The sequence below is a fragment of the Octopus sinensis genome, linkage group LG18 (genome assembly GCF_006345805.1).
Source record: "Octopus sinensis linkage group LG18, ASM634580v1, whole genome shotgun sequence".
In the NCBI taxonomy this organism is placed as follows: Eukaryota; Metazoa; Mollusca; class Cephalopoda; order Octopoda; family Octopodidae; genus Octopus; species Octopus sinensis.
In genome coordinates this window covers 5,969,325-5,991,899 of record NC_043014.1, presented here as the reverse complement: position 1 = coordinate 5,991,899, position 22,575 = coordinate 5,969,325, and the positions used below count along the sequence as shown (strand labels likewise).

Sequence of the window (22,575 nt, the reverse complement as noted above, 5' to 3'; positions counted from 1 at the left end):
TCTGGGAATTCGACAGGTGTTTGCAGTGGACAGATATGCTGTTTTTGCACCTTTTTTTTGCATTGGATCTGCCTTTAGTGTTTGAGATATGTCATTAGCATATTTTAACGAACATAAAAATTGCTTATGCCTAAACAATGCTAGCCACTCAAACTGTTGACTGGAAATGCTATGTTGAATTTTCCCATATATTTATTTGTCAATTTACATTTGGTGGTTTCATAATTCTTTATTATAATTCTTTATTCATGCATTTTTACAATTGAACATTCGTATGGCACACAATTAATCGGATAAATTATCTTCGTTTATGTTGCAGCCATTCTACAAACTCCGACATACATGGATGAATCATGCTTGGTATAGTGTGAAACACTCAACATGTTGCACCGTTACCACATAATGTGTTTGTCCTGACTATATTGTATACGATGTGTTTCTTTCTTTACTATGCCTTTTATGTGTGTTATAGTTGTTGTATATATGTATCTCGTAGCAACTTTCTTTTCTGCGAGTGTCATAGTTTTATGTTATAGAATGAGATAATTTGTTGAGCTTGATGCTTTGTGGTGTTGTTGCTGCTGTTGAAGTGTAGTCATATTTCTTCGTGGTTTCATTATTTTATTTTGGCACATTAGTTTCCAATCAACAATGAGTGGTTGTGAATGTAATGTAACCCGAGTATGAGGTTTTGAGAGTGAACGCTGCTGGAGTGGGTATGTGTACATATAGGTTGAAAATAGTTAATCAGATCTACATTTGTACACATCTGAAAATTATTTCGTGTAAATTTCAGTGTCTTTGTAGCCTGATTAGGAGTTAGGTAGCCAACATTTTGTGGTATTTCTTAAGTAGGTGTGAAATATCTGTTACGAGAGGATAACGGTGCTTGGAGTGTAAAGTTTCGATAACTTCCATGGTAGTTACAATGGTTCGTGTGGGAATCTTTCTTTCTTTTTTGTGGAAATTTTCCTGGTTTAGTGATGTTAAGTATAAGCTTTTTTTTAGGATAGTGCATGAAAGGGTGATATATTTCAACGTTGGACATACTTTTGGTACATATGTGGTCCGTACATGCGAAGGTATTTGTGATTGGGAAGTGAATTATTTTGCCTGTGTCCACAGGTGTCGATGTTTCCGTGAGAATGTCATAAGATTGAGAAGTGAAGGAGGTTGTTCATGTAGTTTTATTCCCGAAATGGAAAATATGTTGTTCCCATTTGAACTGTGACATAGGAGAACGTTCGTGTAGGACCAAACCAGAGACGGCGATATGTAGAGAACTGGTGGGTGACAGATGGTTACACCTCGTTTAGTTGCACATACCGTAGCAGGTGTCTAAGTGTATTGCTTAGTTTCGGACGAGTCACACCTAGATACACGTTATGATCATGTAGACTTTATTTGATACAACTACATTTTCGATTCATGAACAGGATAGGAGAAAGAAATGTAAGGTTAAGTGAGAGCAGTAGTGTTTAGGATGAATGTAAAGCGGGATTGGAAAGCAGTAGAGGATCCGGGTAGGGTTTAGAGACAAGTAGAATCTGTTGTTAAGCAGACTGCGTACATGCTTAAAGGGCATAAGCTCGAAACCGGAAGAGGTGGGGAGTAGCTGGTTCAGAATAGAAGAACCGGAATTGCCTTAAGCTGACAGACTAAGAGATTACACTAAGGCGGATAATAGTCGGCAGTCAATCTCTTACTAATATTTACTGTCTCTGTATGCTTTTACTCAATAAATACAGCACTTAGTTACCTATGTTCATGAATTAGAATATATGGGGTGTTTACTCTACATCGAACACTGTGTGTTCATTTCAGTCACCATTTACAATCCGTTGTCACTGTAATTTAATAATATTACAAAAAAATATAATAATAATAATAATAATAATAATAATAATAATAATAATAATAATAATAATAATAATAATATGAAGATAAAAATAAAATATGGTTAACCCTTCCTTTTGGGGCTCAGGTTAAAACAAATCTTATTAAAGAGATTTTAAATATCTCTCTATATATAAAGCTGAAGTTGTCTGTGTATGGCAGGTTTGGTAGCCTTCAACTAATACTATCTCCTCCGAGACCCTTCGGCGCAAGTTGACCAAAATTGAGAGTATGATAGAAAAAGGCGTGCTCTTCCTTTCGTCGAAGAAAATATGTTAACACCAAAAATTATTTACATCAAAAAGGTGATTTTTTAAAATGAAAATCCCTATTTTTTACGATCTTTTGACTGCTGTGTTGCCATTTTTCGGTGTATTTCAACCAGAAAAATTCTCAAAGAGAATAACAAGCTACATAATGCAAAATATTTACTTTTCAAAAATTCCAATTCTAAAAGTTCGAAATAAACCCGAGCAACGCCGGGTGATACTGCTAGTAATTGAAATATTTGTTAGGGATAATGAAAAATATTATAACACTTTTTCTACTAATAATTTTGGAGTTGGGTATTCAACTACTAATAATGTTGGTAATATTATTTCTTCATTTAATACATTTAAATTAAATAAATTCTACAAAGATAGATTAAAATATTGATTACAATAATCATAACAATAAAGGCCAAGATATAATTTATTGTACATGTAGGGATAAGACTACATGTAATTTTAATAATAATTCTAATATAGATAATGTAGTCTATAAGTATATGGTAACTAGATGATAAGAATTTGAATTAACATAATTTAAACACTATTTATATAGGGTCCACTTCGAATAAAATTAAATCAAGAGTATCTCAACACGTATTATTTTAGGAATAAAAATCTAACAAATTCAGCAGGTCTCAGTAAGTATATTTGGCACCTTAAATCTAGATCTATTAAATATAAATTAACTTGGGAGATTATTTGTAGGGCTAAATTTTATTGTATAGGGAGTAATTATTGTTCATTGTGTAATAATCAATTCAAAGAAATATCACTTAATAACAATTATGTGTTAGTAAATTCATTAGAGTAAACTAAAATTAAATGTAAACATAAATTAGCTAATAAATAAATGATTATATAAATTTATTAAGATATATTAATTATAGTAATATAAATTAATTTAAACATAATATATATATTTTACTTATTTATTATTTGTACTTTAAATTTATAATAAATAGTCATTTAAAATTAAATGCTAACATAAATTTATTTACCTATATAATATGTCTAACTTATTTTTTCGTATGTATAATTTCTTTTTATTTTATTTATTTTTTGTAGATATAATTTAATAGTATTAGTGTATAATTTACTATATTATTATATGTTATATTAATATATTTGAATAATTTCAAACTGAGATATTTCCTAATACATAAATTATTATATATAATTTTATTAAGACCTATTAGTTATAGTAATATAAATTATTTTAATATTATATGTATATTTTACGTAATAATTATTTGGAACTCAATTTTTAGTAAACTGTCATTTATTGTTATTTTGTTATTCTATTTTTTTTTCATGAAGCGTAAATATTTGTCGTCTTTTTCATTAATAAATATATTTTGTCATTTTCATTGATAATTTTACTCTATTTTTTTACACAACGTCTTCATGAGTTTAACTTCTTATAAACGCTAAGACCAACATTTTTACGTTTAAAATTCAGTTATATTATTTTCATCGACAAGCTAAGTAACGTTTTTTATTTAACAATATTATTTAACTTTTGAATTGTATTAAGTTTGATTATAATAATAATATAATAATATAATAATAATAATAATATAATAATAATAATAATAATAATGATAATAATAATAATAATAATATATAATAATAATAATAATAATAATAATAATAATAATAATAATAATAGATAATAATAATAATAATAATAATAATAATAATAATAATAATAAATAAATATCACTGATGGTGATGGTGATGATGGTGATGATGATGATGATAATAATGATAGTAATAGTGCTGTTAATCTATCTATCTATCTACACACACACACACACACACACACACACTCACAGAGTTCAGCCAACACAAACCTCACCTCGGCTCTTTAGACGTTAACCAAATATGAAAGTATTATTTGACAAGCAAGAATTCTGGCGTTGAAGACAGCCAGCCAGCCAACCACACTGCCAGCCAACCACCCAGCCAGCCAGCCAACGAAACAGACAGACACTACTGTGATGGTGATAATGATAAAAAACAAAAATAACAATAATAAGATACTGCTGTGACTACACATAAAACAATATCATTGTTGATGATGATGTTGATGGTGATGGTGATGATGATAATGATGATAGTAATAGCGGCGATAATGATAATAGTGATAATAATGGTGATGATAATAACAATAATAAGCAGACTACAGCTGATTATAATTGTAACGGCAATGATGGCTGTCTCGCCACGAGCCAATCAAAGCTCAAAAAGGATAACATTATCGTAGCGCCAAAATGTTTTTGGAAACTAAAAGGAAAACTAAATCAGTATACCAAATCGCGCGCCCCCCAGGGAAGAGCCAGCCTGGGATCGAAAAGTCATCAACTGGCACAAACTCTTCTCCGAATACGGACTTGAATGGTCACTTGAACGGGAAATTCCCTAACTCGAGCCCTCCAAGTTCACCACAACAACCACCACAGAAAGAAAAATGTAAGCGGAACAAATGGACCCGCGAAGAGTATAAAGAAGTAATATACGTTTATTACTATGCATTAGGTAGGCCATCTCAAGAGAGACACGCCGCAAACTCTTACAGTATATGGAGAACACGGAATCAAGACAGTAGGCCCTATTTGGACGAGAACAAATTGGCAAATGTGAGGAGGGATATCCTTAGAAATAACAGACTGACAGACAGTGAAATAAGCGCGATCAAGCACGCAACGGAAAATGACATAAATATAAGACACTAAGGAAATGAAGAATCAGATGAACAGTATAGCCCGCCACGAGGCTTAATTGAAAGACTGCCATCTGACCAAAATACGCAAAGGCCTGAAGATACAAGAAATTCTATTGAACCTGTTAAAGATAGCCAGTAAATTGATAAAACAACAGTAACTGAAGATCTCGCATTTGCTGAAGAACACAGAGAGTCTATGGCAGAAATGAGGCAGAAAATCCTGAATACGCTTGAAGTTGTAAGACATACAAGTATGAATCATAGAGAACCACTTCATAAACTCTCAAATACAAACCAAAATAAAAAACAAATCAAAATTGGCAACTATGTAACAAATGAAATAATACAAGAATTAAAACCTGATTTTACTGAGTTAAAAGAAATTATTTACGCTTCTGCTAGGGCAATTGAAACCAGCTGTATGCCTCCGAAAAAACAAAGAAAACCAAACCTGGGAAGAAATCAAACCTGGAGAAGTAAAATTGAAAAAGAGATTGAATTTATGAGAAGGGAAATATCAATATTAAATGAACTAATATGTGGAAATGATGTAAGATCCAGAACAGGAAGAAAGATGAAGAGAAAATTTGGATCCTCACCAAGTGAAGAACTGATATCAATAAAAGAAACGCTGAAACAAAAAGTCCAAGCGAAAGCCCAAAGAATACGAAGATTTGAGAAGAGAAACAAGTTTTACAAGCAAAATAAGCTGTTCACATCCGATGCCAAAAAATTCTACAGAGAAATAGGGAAGGAGAAAGTAACCGTTAAAGACCCCCCCCCTCCCATGGAAGAAGTTCAAAACTTTTGGAAAAGGATTTGGAGTGACAAGAAGACGTACAACATAAATGCAGGCTGGATTATACAAACTGAAGGATCCTACCAAAATTTACAACAACAAGCATGGGAAGACATCACAATAGCAGATCTAAGAAAGGCACTCACGAAGGCCCATAATTGGAAATCCCCCGGTAAAGATAGGGTGCCGAATTTCTGGCTCGCATCGCTCCCATGCGCACACGGTAAGGTAGTTCAGCTGCTCAATGGAATTATGAGAGACCCAAAGAAAACACCTGAATGGTTAGCAAGTGGTATTACTTACCTACTCCCAAAGAATAACGAAACCAACCTTCCAAAAAACTATCGGCCTATAACCTGTCTATCCACCACGTATAAAATCCTAACATCTATCCTGGCGGAGAAAACATATGCATTCATGGAGAAGAACGATATTTTCCCCATTGAACAAAAAGGGTGCCGCCGAGGCTCTTACGGATGCAAAGATCAACTGCTAATTAATCGTATGATCCTTGAGAACTGTCACAACAAGCGCAGAAATTTCAGCTCCGCATGGATTGACTATAAAAAGGCCTTCGACAGTATACCGCATCCATGGATCTTGAGATCGCTAGACATCTTCAAAATTTCCCCTGTGATTTCAAACTTCCTGAAGCACAATATGTCGTTGTGGAATACGAATCTCCAATTATACCACTCTAATGGAGTACTTGCCTCAGAAAGTATAAACATCAACTGTGGAATTTTTCAAGGTGACTCACTTTCACCTTTAATATTCTGCATAGCCCTAATACCCCTTACAAGTGAATTAAACAGAACAGGGTATGGGTATAAAATTGCCAATAAAAAAATAAGCCATCTATTTTATATGGATGACTTAAAACTCTATGGTAAAGACGATAATGAACTTGAAGGCCTATTGCGCACTGTGAAAGCATTCAGCGATGACATCGGGATGGAGTTTGGACTTGAGAAGTGTGCCAAGGCCACTTTCCACAAAGGGAAAGTGAAGACCACAAATTCAGTCGTGTTAGATGTTGACACAGTCATAAGAGAGCTTGAGCAAGAACAAACATACAAATATTTAGGGATAAATGAAGGCTCTGGTATTCAGCACGCAAGCATGAAAGAGAAGATCAGGAAGGAATGTTATAGGAGAGTTCGTGCAGTCCTGAAATCTGAACTAAATGCACGTAACAAGGTGTTAGCTATAAATCCCCTAGCAGTTCCAGTTGTTACTTATAGCTACAATGTGTTGAACTGGAATATGAGTGAAGTAAAGAATATAGATAAGAAAATACGCAAGCTGCTGAGTTGTAATAGGATGCACCATCCAAAGGCAGACGTAGATCGCCTTTACCTTCCCAGAGCCCAAGGAGGTCGAGGCCTGATCCAATTTGAACTAGCTTACAAAACAACCACAATTGGACTGGCCAAATATCTTGCAATAACGAATGACTGGATGCTAAAGCTTGTGGAAAATCCCGAGAGACGAAAGAAGCTTCATTCTATCATAAAGGAAAGCAAAACATTTGCTATTGATCTCGTGCAGGATACCCAAACTGAACAACCCGAGGGAAGTACGGCAACTATTGTTGCAAAGAAGGTGAAAATAATGGCAACGAAAAAAGCGCACGAGCAATTGGCTGATAGGTGGTAGGAGAAACCTCTGCACGGCAAATATGTGGTCCGCAGCAAACAAGCTGATGTTGACCAGAAGCAAACCCATCAGTGGCTACGGAGCTCAGGGCTAAAAGCAGAGAGCGAAGGTTTCATCCTGGCTGCTCAAGATCAAAGCCTATTAACCCGGAACTACCAGGCCAATGTGATGAAAAATGGGGCAGACCCAAAATGCCGATTCTGCAACGACATGATTGAAACAGTGGACCACCTAATCTCTGGATGTAAAGTCTTAGCACCAGTGGAGTATAAATTAAGACATGACAGAGTTGGCCAATATCTACACTGGCTAATAAGTCGGCATTACAATATCAAAACTGCCGACAAGTGGTATAATCACCACCCTGAAGCTGTAACTGAAGGAGAAAATGTAACGATCCTGTGGGACTTTCCAGTACATACAGACCGAACCATCAAAGCCAATAAACCAGATATTGTTGTGAAAGGCCAAAACAATAAAGTTTGCTTATTGATCGACATGAGCATCCCCTGTGATCATAATATCTCGGCGAAAGAGTTTGACAAGCTCAAAAAATATAAAGACCTGCTCATTGAAATTGAGAAAATGTGGCATCTCAAGGCGGTTACAATACCAGTGATCAAGAAGGAAACCGAAAATGATATGAGAATGATCTCTGGCTTACCATCCCTGCAAGAAGTGCAAAAGATTGTCTTAACTGGTACATCACACGTATTGAGAAGAGCATTGTCGATGTGAGAACTATTACTACCCATGTATTTTAATTTAACTTTTTAAAAAATGAACGAACTATTGAGTTTAGTTTAATGGCCTACCAATGTATAATATGAGTTTCTTTGCCCTAGGAGTCGGGAAGACACTCGGCAAGAAATGGAAGTAAATTTGAAAGATGAAAAAAAAAATAATAAGAGAGACACCGGGGGACGTTTAAGATGTAAGAACGTAAAACAGAGCTCCGAAATCTATCCACACACATCGAAAACAAGGACATCGTATGGAGCCAAAGATTTACTAACAAAGGATTGGACTGTACCCAAGTAAGTAATACTCATTGAAATTTATTACTATTTTCGAAACGAAATGATGTATTTTGACTCGATATCATCTCCACCTCAAACACAACACATGTAAACATGCGTGGAACATTACGATCTATCAACACCAGATCATCCCCGACCCCAAACACCATGTATAAAGGAACTACGAAGAAATTAAATACCACCGATATTATTCAACCCAAGAATAACAATCAGGAGGTACGTACTTTAAACTTACAACACAAAATGTACGAAAAACTACACGTGCAAAACAATTTGAGAACAGAAATGAACGGACCGGTACCCTACGAAAATGACGACCGTCAAAATAATGGGCCGGACGTTGTTCCTCATGTCCCGCAAATAAAACCCAAAAGACATAAATGGAAACGTGAGGAATACATTTCTATCCTACACGCATACTTCACAGCAGTGCTCTACCCAAAAAATGAAAACACAACAACACATACATATAAAATATGGAAGGAAAATAACATAAATATAGACTTGGATACAGCAATGAACCCTAATAAACTAGCTAACGTACGAAGAAACATTCTCAACGCAAAACAAATATCAGAAATAGAAATAGAACATCGAAAAGAAAAAATACACCAGGAAAATGTAGATAGAAGCCACACAACAATGCCAATAATATAAACACTGAAACAGTAAAACACGAAGACAAACGTAAAATTCCAAAAACACGATGTAAACAAAAACAACAAACCCAGACCGTAAGGATGCATAATAATACACGACAAACAGCAAGCCAAAACACGGCAACAAACATATAAATAAGAAGAAAGCGACACAAATCTAAAACCTGGAAACAACGAAGGGGAGCCTAATGATTATGATAATATAAAAAGTAAAATAGTCAAAGAACTGAAAACCACAGAGCTCAAAATGGACCACCGACCATACCTCCCAAAAATCAAAATAGACGAAACAACAACACCAATATAACAACATAAACCTAGCCGTCACGGAACTAATAGCCACTGAAACAAAAAGCGATATCACTGAGCTAAATGACTTAGTATACGCAGCAGCCCTGCAGCCACAAAAGAAGCTGGATACTCACTCAAACCCATCCAAACAGGAGTACCACCACCCAACAAACCCTGTGGATAAATAACATCCAAAACAAAATACAAAAAATGAGAGAAAATCTGTCGATTCTTAATGAAATCAGTAGACAATCAACGCTACTGCAACAAAAAGAAAAAAAAATACTCCGCAAATATAACATCACAGAAAAAGATTTACCTGAGATAAAAGAAAAGCTGAAGCAAGATATCCTTGCCAAAGCACAAAGGATCCGCGGGTACGAGAAACGCCAGCGCTTCTTTGAACAAAACAAAAAGTTCAACTCCAACCCCCAAAAGTTCTACCAAGAACTTGGCAAAAATAAAATAGAAATCACTGCAGCACCAACGGCTGAAGAAGTGGAAGAATTCTGGAGAGAAATATGGTCGGCGAACGAACAACCAAAAAAAAAAGGAGTATTAAAACAACAAACTCAGCATCTGAGCAACTTTGGACCCCCATAACAACTGAAGAGGTTACCCAGGCACTGCAAAGACTAAGCAACTGGAAGGCACCTGGCCATGACAAGATCCCCAACTTCTGGTTGAAATATCTAACAGGAATGCACAAAAAGCCGGCTGAAAACTTTAACAACATACTAGCAGAGCCAGAGACAATGTCTGAATGGCTCACGAAGGGGAAAACCATCTTAATTCCCAAATCAAATGAGACAGCAAAACCAGAAAACTACAGACCAATAACCTGTCTCCCTACAATGTACAAGGCATTTACTGCAGTGATATCGCAAAGGTTGAACAAGCACCTGAACGAAAACAACCTGTTTCCAGAAGAGCAGAAAGGATGTCGCAAAGGCTCATATGGCTGTAAAGATCAACTAATGTTTAATAAAGCCATAACTGAAGACAGCCACAGAAAGAAGAAAGGCCTCAGTATGGTCTGGATCGACTACAAAAAGGCGTTTGATAGCATCCCCCACACATGGATCCTCGAAACATTAGCCATTATCAAAGTAGCACCAACAATTATAAAATCCATAGGGCACTCTATGAATAAATGGCAAACAGTACTACAGCTCCAAACAAAAGAGGGACTCATGAAAACCAAAGCCATCCCCATTAGAAGAGGAATATTTCAGAGAAACACGCTCTCTCCACTCCTTTTCTGCTTGGCACTGTCACCTCTATCTGATATGTTAAATAGAACTGGATGCGGATATAAATGTTACGGCAAAACGATCAGCCACCTTTTATATATGGATGACCTAAAACTATACGCTGCAAATGACAAACAGCTGGAAACACTATTAAAGACAGTTCATGGATTTACCAAAGAAATAGATATGAAATTTGGATTAGAAAAATGCGCCAAAGTAACCATGAAAAGAGGAAAACTAGTTAAGAGTAGCAATATCACACTAGATAAAACCAACGAAATAAAAGAATTAGACCAAAGCCAAACTTACAAATACTTAGGAATCCATGAACTAGATAAGACACAACACACACAAATGAAAGAGAAAATAAAAAAAGAATATTATAGACGAGTTAGATCAATTCTAAAAACAGAGGTCAATGCTAAAAACAAGATAAAAGGTATCAACACTTTAGCTGTCCCAGTTATAAGTTATAGCTACAATATCCTTAACTGGACACTAAATGAACTGACCAAAATAGATAGGAAAACAAGAAAAATAATGACAGGAACTAGGATGCATTACACAAAGTCTGACATAGAAAGACTATATATGCAACGTATAGAAGGTGGTAGAGGCCTTATACAGCTGGAAAACCACTATAAAATAACCACCATAGGACTGCAAAAATATCTACTTCAGAAGGAAGGAAAACTGATACAAATAGCGGCAAAACACGAGCAAAACAAAAACTGTTCTCAGTATTTAAGGAAACTGACAAATACAAACAAGAAATCATACCACCTAATAAATATGATAAAGAAGAAGAAGAAGAAGAAGAAGAAGAAGAAGAAGAAGAAGAAGAAGAAGAAGAAGAAGAAGAAGAAGAAGAAGAAGATGATGAAGAAACAACAAAAGCTATAAAACAATGAAATCCAACTAAAAATAGAACAGCAACGAACATGATAAAACGATGGCAAGAAAAGCCCCTTCATGGTAATACTGGACTAAACTAAACGCAAAAGAAATAGACAAAGAAAAATCCTAGCAATGGTTGAGAAGCTCAGGACTCAAAGCAGAGACAGAGGGATTTTAATTGCAGCACAAGACCAAAGCCTCCCCACCAGAAATTACCAAAAACATGTAATGAAAAGAAATATAACATGTAACTGCAGAATATGTGGAGACGGACAAGAAACAATAAATCATATTGTCTCTGGCTGCCCAGTCCTGGCTAAGAAGGAATATATTCACAGACATGACAGAGTTGGAACCTACATACACTGGAAGCTATGCCAACATTATGGAATAACAACAGAAAAAAGATGGTACAGGCACACACCAGAAAAGGTCACAGAAACCGAGAAAGCAACCATACTCTGGGATATGCCGATACACACAGATAGAGAAATTAAGGCCAACAGACCAGATATAGTTGTCAGAGATCATGAAGAAAAAGAATGCTTTCTAATTGATGTATCAATACCGGCAGATGACAACGTGTCTCTAAAAGAAATGGAAAACCTTTCAAAATACAAAGACCTGGAAATAGAGGTAACCAGAATGTGGAATCTAAAAACAGAAACAATTCTTATCATAGTAGGTGCATTAGGTATGATAAAAAAATATTCAGACAAATACATAACAAAAACACCAGGACTTACAAACACATATAACATACAGAAAATTGCACTACTTGGCACTGCACACATCCTACGCAGAACACTTTCCATACAATAACCATCAGAGCATCACAACAAATCACAGCACATACCCAAGGCACACAGAGCTGCGCTCGGTAGTGAAGTGAAAGCACTCTATAAAAATAAAACTACTGAATAATAATAATAATAATAATAATAAAATAATAATAAATAATAATAATAATGTTAATAATATAATAATAATAATAATAATAATAATAATAATAAATAATAATAATAATAATAATGTTAATAATATTAATAATAATAATAATAATAATAATAATAATAATAATAATAATATTAATAATAATAATAATTATTATTATAGTTATTGATGTCGTTGTTAAAATATTAGTTTTGTAAGACAAAACATTATTTAATAGTTAGGTGGTCTATTTATTACGTAGTATTACATTTAAGTAAATTGGTTGAATATTAATTGATATTTTGGTTAACTATATTATTGATTAAAATACTAAATCTATAGATACTACATATATATTAATAGTGGAGGCGCAATGGCCCAGTGGTTAGGGCAGCGGACTCGCGGTCATAGGATCGCGGTTTCGATTCCCAGACCGGGCGTTTATTGAGCGAAAACACCTAAAGCTCCACGACGCTCCGGCAGGGGATGGTGGTGATCCCTGCTGTACTCTTTCACCACAACTTTCTCTCACTCTTACTTCCTGTTTCTGTTGTACCTCTATTTCAAGGGGCCGGCCTTGTCACTCTCTGTGTCACGCTGAATATCCCCGAGGACTACGATAAGGGTACACGTGTCTGTGGAGTGCTCAGCCACTTACACGTTAATTTCACGAGCAGGCTGTTCCGTTGATTCGGATCAACCGGAACCCTCGTCGTCGTAACTGACGGAGTGCTTCCTTCCTATATTAATAATATAGTTAATTTATATAATAGGTGTGTATATATTTGAACCATTTCCTATTTTTAATTCTAATATTTATAGCTTGTACTAATATTATCTATTTTAAGTAACATTAAGGTTTTTCATATAAACTACTTAAAGAGTATAAGATTTTATTTACATGTTTATAAAATAAATAAATTAATTAATTAATTAATAATAATATAATTTAATATACACAGTTTAAATTATATTATTTAGTTTTCACTTAATGTATACTTTGTATCTTACATATATATATGTAACCCCCTACTGTCACGTTCACGTTAGATTGACAGTATACAACCATTCTATATATATATATATATGTATATATATATATATATATATATGTGTGTGTGTGTGTGTGTGTGTGTGTGTGTGTGTGTGTGTGTGTGTGCGCGTGTGTGTGTGTCTGTGTGTTTTTGTGTGAGTGTATTCGTCTGTTGAACGAAATACTTCCCACACTGAATATTACAGTTCCCAAGAATATCAAATAAAATTTAATAACAACATTAGAAAATAAATATATCATAATATATCCAGAAACAGGAATCATTTCACTTTACACGTGTCTCTCATTCATCAAAATATTTTGCTAATTATTGTGTGACAATATCAAACCATCTCTTTCCAATAATTAAACCTGTCAGATAAGTTCACACGCACTTTTACAGTTACACCGATCCCATTGGTTCATAAGTTTACGATAAGATCTAATGGGTTGTTGTGCGCTCAATAAATACGTGGAATTCAGTTACAGGTCTTCAGCTTAAACCTCGCATCTCGATCTTTTGTTGAAGCCACATGAAGTATCAAGTACGACCGACAACTGTCACCAGAATGGATTTCGCACAACTGTCCAGGAATATTTCGCAGCGTTATTCCATTTCTTCTCTCATAGCTTTTGGGGTTCTTCTCGTTCTGACGATCGTGATTCTTCATCAAGATTCAAGAATAGGAAAAATGGAAGGGAAATCGAAAACGGTAAGTCATAGATTTTGTGTTAATATATGCATGTATGTATGCATGTATTTATTTAGGTATGCGTGTAAATATGTGTGTATGTATGTATTATGTGTGCGTGTGTGTAAATGCGTGTGTGAGTGTGTGTATGGATTGATATCTTTGCGGATAGACAGACAGATAGATAGATAGATAGATAGATAGATAGATAGATAGGTAGATAGATAGACAGATAGAGAGATAGATAGAATGATAGACAGATAAATAGATAAACAGATAGACAGGCAGACAGATATATATATAGATAGATAGATAGATAGATAGATAGATAAATAGATAGATAGATAAATAGATAGATAGATACATAGACAGACAAATAGATAGACAGACAGATAGATAGACAGACAGATAGATAGACAGACAGATAGATAGATAGATAAATAGACAGATAGATAGATAGATAGATAGATAGATAGATAGATAGATAGATAGATAGATAGATAAAAACACATCTCGATCGAAAGGCATCCAATTTCTTTAGATTAAATAATGGGAAAATTCTATAATACTTCACATAATGACTAACAAATATTATTATCAAACGAAAGTAAGGATTTGCAGAGAGTAATTAATAATAATATCCTCTTAAGCGATCTGCGTTTGGTATTACTGGAAGGCATAAGAGAATGTATTGCGAACTGACTCTATGTAGAACAAGTGGTTATTTTTAATGTCAGCAATGATTTCTTTTGTACGTTGTAAGATATAGATTGACGTTTCTCATTGAAATCTTTATCTTTAAAAGTGAAGTTGTGTGTCTGTCTCCTACGATTTAGATTCCTAACTACTCCCACATTTTGCGGTGCAGTTTAACCAAAACCGGGTATCTTATAGTCGTGATTCATATCGAGCCCTTCTGGGTATTAGCGCGCGTCTACGATGAGTCTACGATTTAAAAAAAAATTTACCATCATTTTTTTCCATTTTAATTCATTTTTTTCGCTATTATATAAGGGAAGTAACTCTCTAAAAATGTCTACGATGAGTCAACGATTTAAAAAAATTTTACCATAATTTTCTTTCCATTTTTAATGCATTTTTTGCTATTTTTTGGCTATAACTCTCTAAAAATGCTTATATAGTTATTTCCCTTACAAACCCGAGCAACGCCGGGCGACACTGCTAGTGATTTATAAAAAGAGAGTCAATTCATCCATCGGTGTGTGCGAGATGTGTGATTGCCTCTGTCGTATCTGTATGTACATGGACACGTATGCATGTACTTATTTGAGGTGACTATGTAATTGCGCATGTGTGTGTAGTTATGTATGCATGCATACACATATCAGTGTCAGAGCGTAGTGAAACATCTGCATATGTTCCTATACGACATACACATACATACGAGCTATCGTTCACGCAATCGCACAAAGACACACAAACACACACACACACACACATACATATATGTAAATACATATATATGCATATATATAGTTATGTATCTATATGTGTATATATATATATATATGAATATATATATCTATATATACATATATATATGCATAAATATGTATATATAGATGCATATATATATATATATATAAATGGCGGTGCCCCAGCATGGTCACAGCTCATAAGCTGAAACTGGAAAAATCAAAAAATCAAAATCAAATATACATATATAAATATATATATACTTATATTTATATACATATATATATACATATATAACTTTTTATACACTTACATATATACATCTACATATACACACTATATTTAAGGAGTGAATAACCAGTTTATATAGCACCCGTGTACAAAATATCTAATCCTCATCTCTTTCGTATGCAGTCAATTTATAACCTTCTATGTATGTTCTCTAAAATTTTTCTTAGAAACTTTTGTGGTATTCGATCCGGAATATTATTCACCGGTGCTAGAAATGCCCGACTCTTCAGTGATCATGATGGATAACTATACTAAACAATATCAAGGCAATAGAGCTTTTGCATCAATTCAAACTACTTTTAAATATTGCATCATATTGCCTTGATAGTTTCTCCTAAGGACGCAGTGGAAAAGTCCTACAGCGGATTAGGACGCCGTACATGAAAGGTTGGCGTCGGGCATTCTTGTGCGTCAGCAGAATGCGCAAGTCTACGTTTCTAGTAATCTTCAAACTACCAGCGATTTTAGATAGCAAAATTAGTCTACTCTTGACAATGAACAGGGATATTAGCTGTTTATGTAATGTGTATGCTTTGCCATATACAAGCATGAAATAATGAAATACCAGATTCACAGAAAGGCATGCAGTTCCAGCAAACCTCCAAGATGTAACGCAATATAATAGATTTGGTGGAATGGACAATGTCGACGTCAACCACATCTTCATAAAATGATGTCCGAAAATGTTGTCATATATTGCATTTTTTTTCAATTCTAAACGATAATAAATACTCTCTATTTTTCCACAGAACCGTTTCATCTCCAAGAAATCTCTCGACGATAAAACTGATGAAACCCCAAGTTCTATTTATGTGATGCTGTTCCTATTCTTTCACAGAACCGTTTCATCTCCAAGAAATCTCTCGACGATAAACCTGCACCAAATAAGAACTAATTTTTATATTGTATAAGACAAAAACATTGAAGAAATGTTCAGGAATGAGATTAAATATTATAAAGAATTCAGCTTTCAGTTCTACAGTGTTTAGCTAAATTAATTTACCCTTGTTTCCTTAACTAGTGATTTCTAATTTCACCAACATTGAATTGGTTCTACATCACTAATACATATTTCCCCTATAATATATACTGAGACGCCTAAATTTATTTTAAAATATATTCTACTTTATAATAATTTCCTTAGTAAAATGTTACTCTTTTATACTATGAAATCGTGTTTATATGAGTGTGTGTGTGTGTGTGTGCAGCGCTACGTCGATAAGTGCACCAACCATTGTTCGTCTGAGAATCGAATGCCCGACCTAGCGCATCAATGCGTTTATATCTAGAAGTTAGCAATCTGTTCAGTCTTGTGCTTCCAATCACTCGTGAATAGATTCCCGAAGTAACGATGTTCCACTTTCCTGCAGAGTGTGTGTTAGTCATCTCTGCCTTGGAGCACTCGGCAGCCAACCCATCCAATGCGTGTCGAAAGTGAACATAACATGAGTCAGATAGCAGCATGTCGTCTGCAAATAGCAGTCGACCGACCCCATACAGACGAAATGGGATACTTCTCAACCAGATCATAAGAAATGTGAGAAGAAGCACTAACAATACGCTCTGCTATTGAAGTCCAAACTCCACGTTGAAAACATTCGGCTTTTGCAGAAATTTAAACATATGGACATCCGTACGAGTATTTTACGGTAAAAAGTATTTGCCCAATAATCTCACCTTGGTAAACCATCCGCTACATGCCCCACAGCACGTGGTCTACAGCGTAATCCCCTTGGATATATTTCAACGTTTTCTCGAAGATCAGCTTTGAACTAATATCTGGTCGGGTGTACTGCATCCAGGACAGTAGTCTTGGACGCGACAATTTCCCAACGTAACTTTTCTAGACATGTAGTGTAGACTTTGTCTTTAAAAAATCCGTGATTATTACCCCGGATTGACATTGCCCTCGTGTTTTCCCTGATGCCCCATTCCACCTAGCATACATGGGTCACTCAGAGAATACCCTGAGTATTTAAGGGTTTTAAATTATCAAGACGAACGTATTTCACTCCAGCAGCTTTATCACTTTTCAGTGACTTTAGTTCGACAAAAATGATACAATCACTAATCGATTTCGATGCCCAAGTTTATTCATGTGGGTCTCTCTCAATTTGGATGCAATATTATCCACAATTTTGTTTCTTATTCCATCATCCACTACTGCTTTCAACTTTATTCTGTAGGTCGCACTGGACTTACCAATTTACTAGGTTCTCCCAACTGTAGGCATCTTCCGGTTTCAGACATCTTGGTAGTGGTCAGTTGACAACTCTCCCCACTCCATTTACCCGAACGTCCAGCACAGACTCAAAGATGACTGAGACGACAACAACATCTATCAAGAATTTCTGTCACGAAGCATTTCTATTCCAAGTACCCTTATAAACAACCGTCTTAAACGATATCTATATCATAGAGAGTCCAGAAGACTAGTATGGCCACCACATTAAGGTGTGTGACGCCATTCCACCCAATCAATACATCTTGCGGTTATCAGCGCCAAAGTGTGCACGGAAGTCTCCTTGTAAGACAAATGACTTTACCCCAAATATATCCAAAGCTGCAGTGACTTTGTTAAGGAAGAATTTGTATTTGACCTCGCTATTGGGTGCATTTACTTCCAGCAGCTACACCACTCCTTCATTCTGCTTGATCTTCAGGAGGTATCCCTTAATACCTAGTGGGATTCACTCCATAATCAAATCCGAAAGCCAGATATTGTGAGCATCCCACTTCCGACTGTGCAGACATAGTTGGTGGCACACCTGCACGGTGGAGTTTCCAACCTACTTCCAAGTGTACGCCTCCGAAGTAATGAAGCCATCTCGAGGAGACACCGACATAGCGTTTTGTATCGTCCGGTTTTGACAGTCTAATTCTCAATTATGAACGGTTGATCCCTTCTGGATCTGCTTCGGGGTTCCTCAACACGCATATTTTGTATTCCCTTCCAATGCATCCCAGATTAATTTGGGTGGTGACTGAAATATATTTCCCGAATGGACTCCTCCACTCAAGAACCGGACGCAAATGCTGTTATCCCTCTCGATGGATGACGCGGTATGACTATTCCTTCGAGCCCTTTGCATATTGTAGCTACGATGGCCTTATTCGCGCCAAACACTAAGCTGATATTTGTAATTGACCAATCAGGTGCCAAGAATTGATATTATGGCCTACATATCTATAAAAGAACTTTATCATCATTATGTACACAAATATATATATATACTCACATCCAAGTTCAGCTACAAAACAATCATCCGTTCTTAAGGGAGCCAAATACACATTCTGATATTCTGAGATTAATCTCTCAATTCGTTGACATCAACGTCAACAACAGGCTCAATAGACAAATGACTAATTTTCTTCGTTTAAAATGTATTCTTAGCGAATCATTTACTTATTTCATTCTGATTTTCATTCATTCACTAATTCTTTCTCTCTTATATTCTAAATTTCGCTCCTCTCTATCAATTCCTTCCAAGCCAACAACTTCCTTTGTATAGGATTCAAGAATTCTTTCTTTTAAACTAAATTGTTTCATTTTAATTTCACAGAACCCGGTCCCGGATCATTGTATACCCGATGGGGCAGAACTACTTGTCCTCCTTATTCAAACCTTGTATATGACGGTTAGTATAAACTATACTTCTGTTCACTCTTTCCCTCTTTATCTTTCTCTTCTTCTCTTTTTATTCCTCTCATTTTCTCTTTCTGTCGCCCCCTCTCTTTCCGTTTCTCACACGCACACGCACGCACGCACACTCAAGCAAATCATGTGATATATCACGTTTGAAACGATACCTATAGACCCTATAGAGACTGCACAAGACTGCTTACTCCTTTGTAGGTATTTTGTCAAATCAGAATTTTAAATGTTGTCTAGAGTTGACCAAGAGAAAAGGATGTTGTCTAACTGCAGAATATAGATATCTGTACTTGAACTTATAGATAGGGACTAGACTGGAGTACAGTATTGTGACCAATAACTCCTGGCTGACTGGTATGGAGTGTAGATATCAAATACCAAGCCTGCTAATTGGTTATAAATTGTACTGGCTACGGATGGTGGTTTTGGACGAGTGTGACCAGCTTGACTAACATTAACTAGAGTGCCTAATGATTGTTGTTATAGACTAAATTGAACAAGGTCTAATTAGAATTGATGATAATGACTGTAAATGGTTAATGAGATGAACGGAGAATGTACAATGTGGACTGGAAAAACCACACACTGTAACTAATGGACAAAGCTAACTAAGGGCTGTATTCATTAAGAATAATATGGAGGGACTAATTATCACTGAGAGAACCCAAGTGAGTACATATTGCACTTCTATTCTTCTCCGCCTTACCGAAATCGTCCTATCCCTCAAACATTTCTCTTTTCATGCACCACCTCGCCTCATTAATTGTCCAGTGTATCTTTGTAAGGTAACGCCGGCACATCCAATCCAAAGCTACTGCTTCCCACATCTCCAATCAACCTCACATCCTTTGTGAATCTGCTCTCTATAAACCCTACACATATCCTTTATCGGTCGCCGACATCACTGTCCATTCTTCTTAAACACTACGCCATCAATGAGCTTCACAATTCTCACCCCACCTCAGTTCATGCTTTGCATGAAATAAAATCTGTGATCATAATATTATAGTATGTGTTAGGCCCGTCTCGTGGTAGGCCTGACTCGTCCGAGACAAACCGATAGTTATAGCTAGCCACACCCGTATGGTCGACTAAACAGTATTTCATCCCCTCTTACCCACCAGTTCTCTGCATCTTGCCGTCTCTCGTATTGTTCTACTCAAACCACATGCAATTCCCATCACCAACAATTTTCCCGTTCAAACGTGAGCGACATCTTTTCCATTTCGGGAAATCACGACCACATGCGCTACAAAATCCCTTTCCTTTCTCCGTTTATTGACATCCAGACACAGACATCTACCCCATTCAAACATACATAATAATACACATCACAACCACGATTACCTAATCGTGCACACACACACACACACATACACACATGAAGAGAACGCAAACGCACAGCTGTGAACTCATACGCACACAGCTTACATTAACATAGACACTAACATATATACACCACAATTCGTTCACACGCGACTAAACGTGACTTCTTTTATGGGTCAAACTGTAATGAATGTTTCCGTTATTTCATTTATAATTTTGCTTAATATCTTTTTTACTTGATTTATTCTTACCAATTCTAGGTGTGGTTGGTGGACAACTTTATTCCCATACTGGTGGCGGAAGTAATCTCTTATGTCTACCAAATGATCCCATTTGGGCCAATTATACAACAGGAGATGAAAAAGGTGGTTACATTTATGGCAGTGAATATCAAATAGGTATATACCTGACTAATAAAATCTTTTCTTTTGCTAAAGCTAAATCGCTTGAAGATCACAACGTTCCGTGCGCTGTCTGTTTGACACGACAACCTGCTGTTGTTATGATGTTACCAGCCAGGACAAAGTGTTACGCTGGTTGGAGAGCTGAGTATTCGGGATATTTGATGGCCAATTATTACTTACATAAGGGCAGACAAGAATATGTGTGTGTGGACTACGCACCAGAAGCTGATCCAGCAGGTTACAGAAACGAAAATGGAGCTCTATTATATTTCGTTGAGGCTGTTTGTGGTTCATTGCCATGTCCACCGTATGTCAATGGTCGAGAATTAACCTGCGTTGTGTGCAGTAAATATTGAATAGAAATTAAATTCGGTTCCATATGAAAATATGTCTGTGAATTACAATAAATAACATAAAATTTTAATTGTGTTACCTAATATTTTCCTTAAAGTATGTATATCGTTAAAATAAACTGGTATACTAGTCTTCAGAAGATATTGAAAACCAATCAAAGGAGGCGATGTAGAATGCCAGAAATATCCTCAAAAACAAGAAAAATCTAAATCTGTCGAAATGATTCTAGAAAACATTTTGTAAGATTTCAGTTTATCAAACTTATCGTCGAAATAAAATGTTATTTTGTTTAACAGTATTTTGTCTTCTGTCTCATGATTCAACAAACCCCAAATAAAGTACCACCATAGAATTATATCAGCTTTTCATGCACAGCCTTAGAAAATCTAATACTCGACACTACTATCTCAGACATCTTGGTTTTCAAATTACAACTCGGATTCTGACAAGGAGCCATGAACCGCTACATTACTTAGCACAGAACTTAACTGATTCTTTCAACAACAACCAGATACTTCCACATAATCCATTCTATTTGCCGTTATTAATCAGGAAAGCTTTCCGTTCCATTCCTACCCCATATCTTATAAAACCTATTTATCGTCCACTTTAGAAATATCACAAAAGCTTTATTCTAACATTTCTGAGACTGTGGAATTTACACGATCAATCCTTCAAAAGACAGTCGAAAGAAGTATTGGTCCTGCCAATCCTAAATCTAAATCACAACCTTCCCACCTCTCCACAGAATATGACAAAATGGAAGTCGATACACAGAACACTCACATCATACACTTAACGCTGATATACAAGAATAAGAAAGGAAATCAACCAGAAAAATTGCTTCATTTCAGCAGCAGAGAACATCAAATACGACGATTTCTTTCACTCATCTACGTAAACATTCCAGACTCGAAGAAAGGATGGATCCTAGAAGCTGAATACATTTCATGCAAAAC

The 22,575-nt window shown here is 35.6% G+C and overlaps 1 protein-coding gene across 1 annotated transcript; it reads left to right on the top strand.

Annotated features, from left to right (window-relative positions):
• The first annotated feature begins 20,064 nt into the window (after positions 1-20,064).
• Positions 20,065-21,806, top strand: LOC118767026. Its single transcript, XM_036510934.1, has 2 exons — positions 20,065-20,119; positions 21,119-21,806. The coding sequence occupies exons 1-2, from the start codon at positions 20,065-20,067 to the stop codon at positions 21,616-21,618; spliced, it is 555 nt and encodes a 184-aa protein (XP_036366827.1). The 3' UTR covers positions 21,619-21,806.
• The last annotated feature ends 769 nt before the right edge of the window (positions 21,807-22,575 follow it).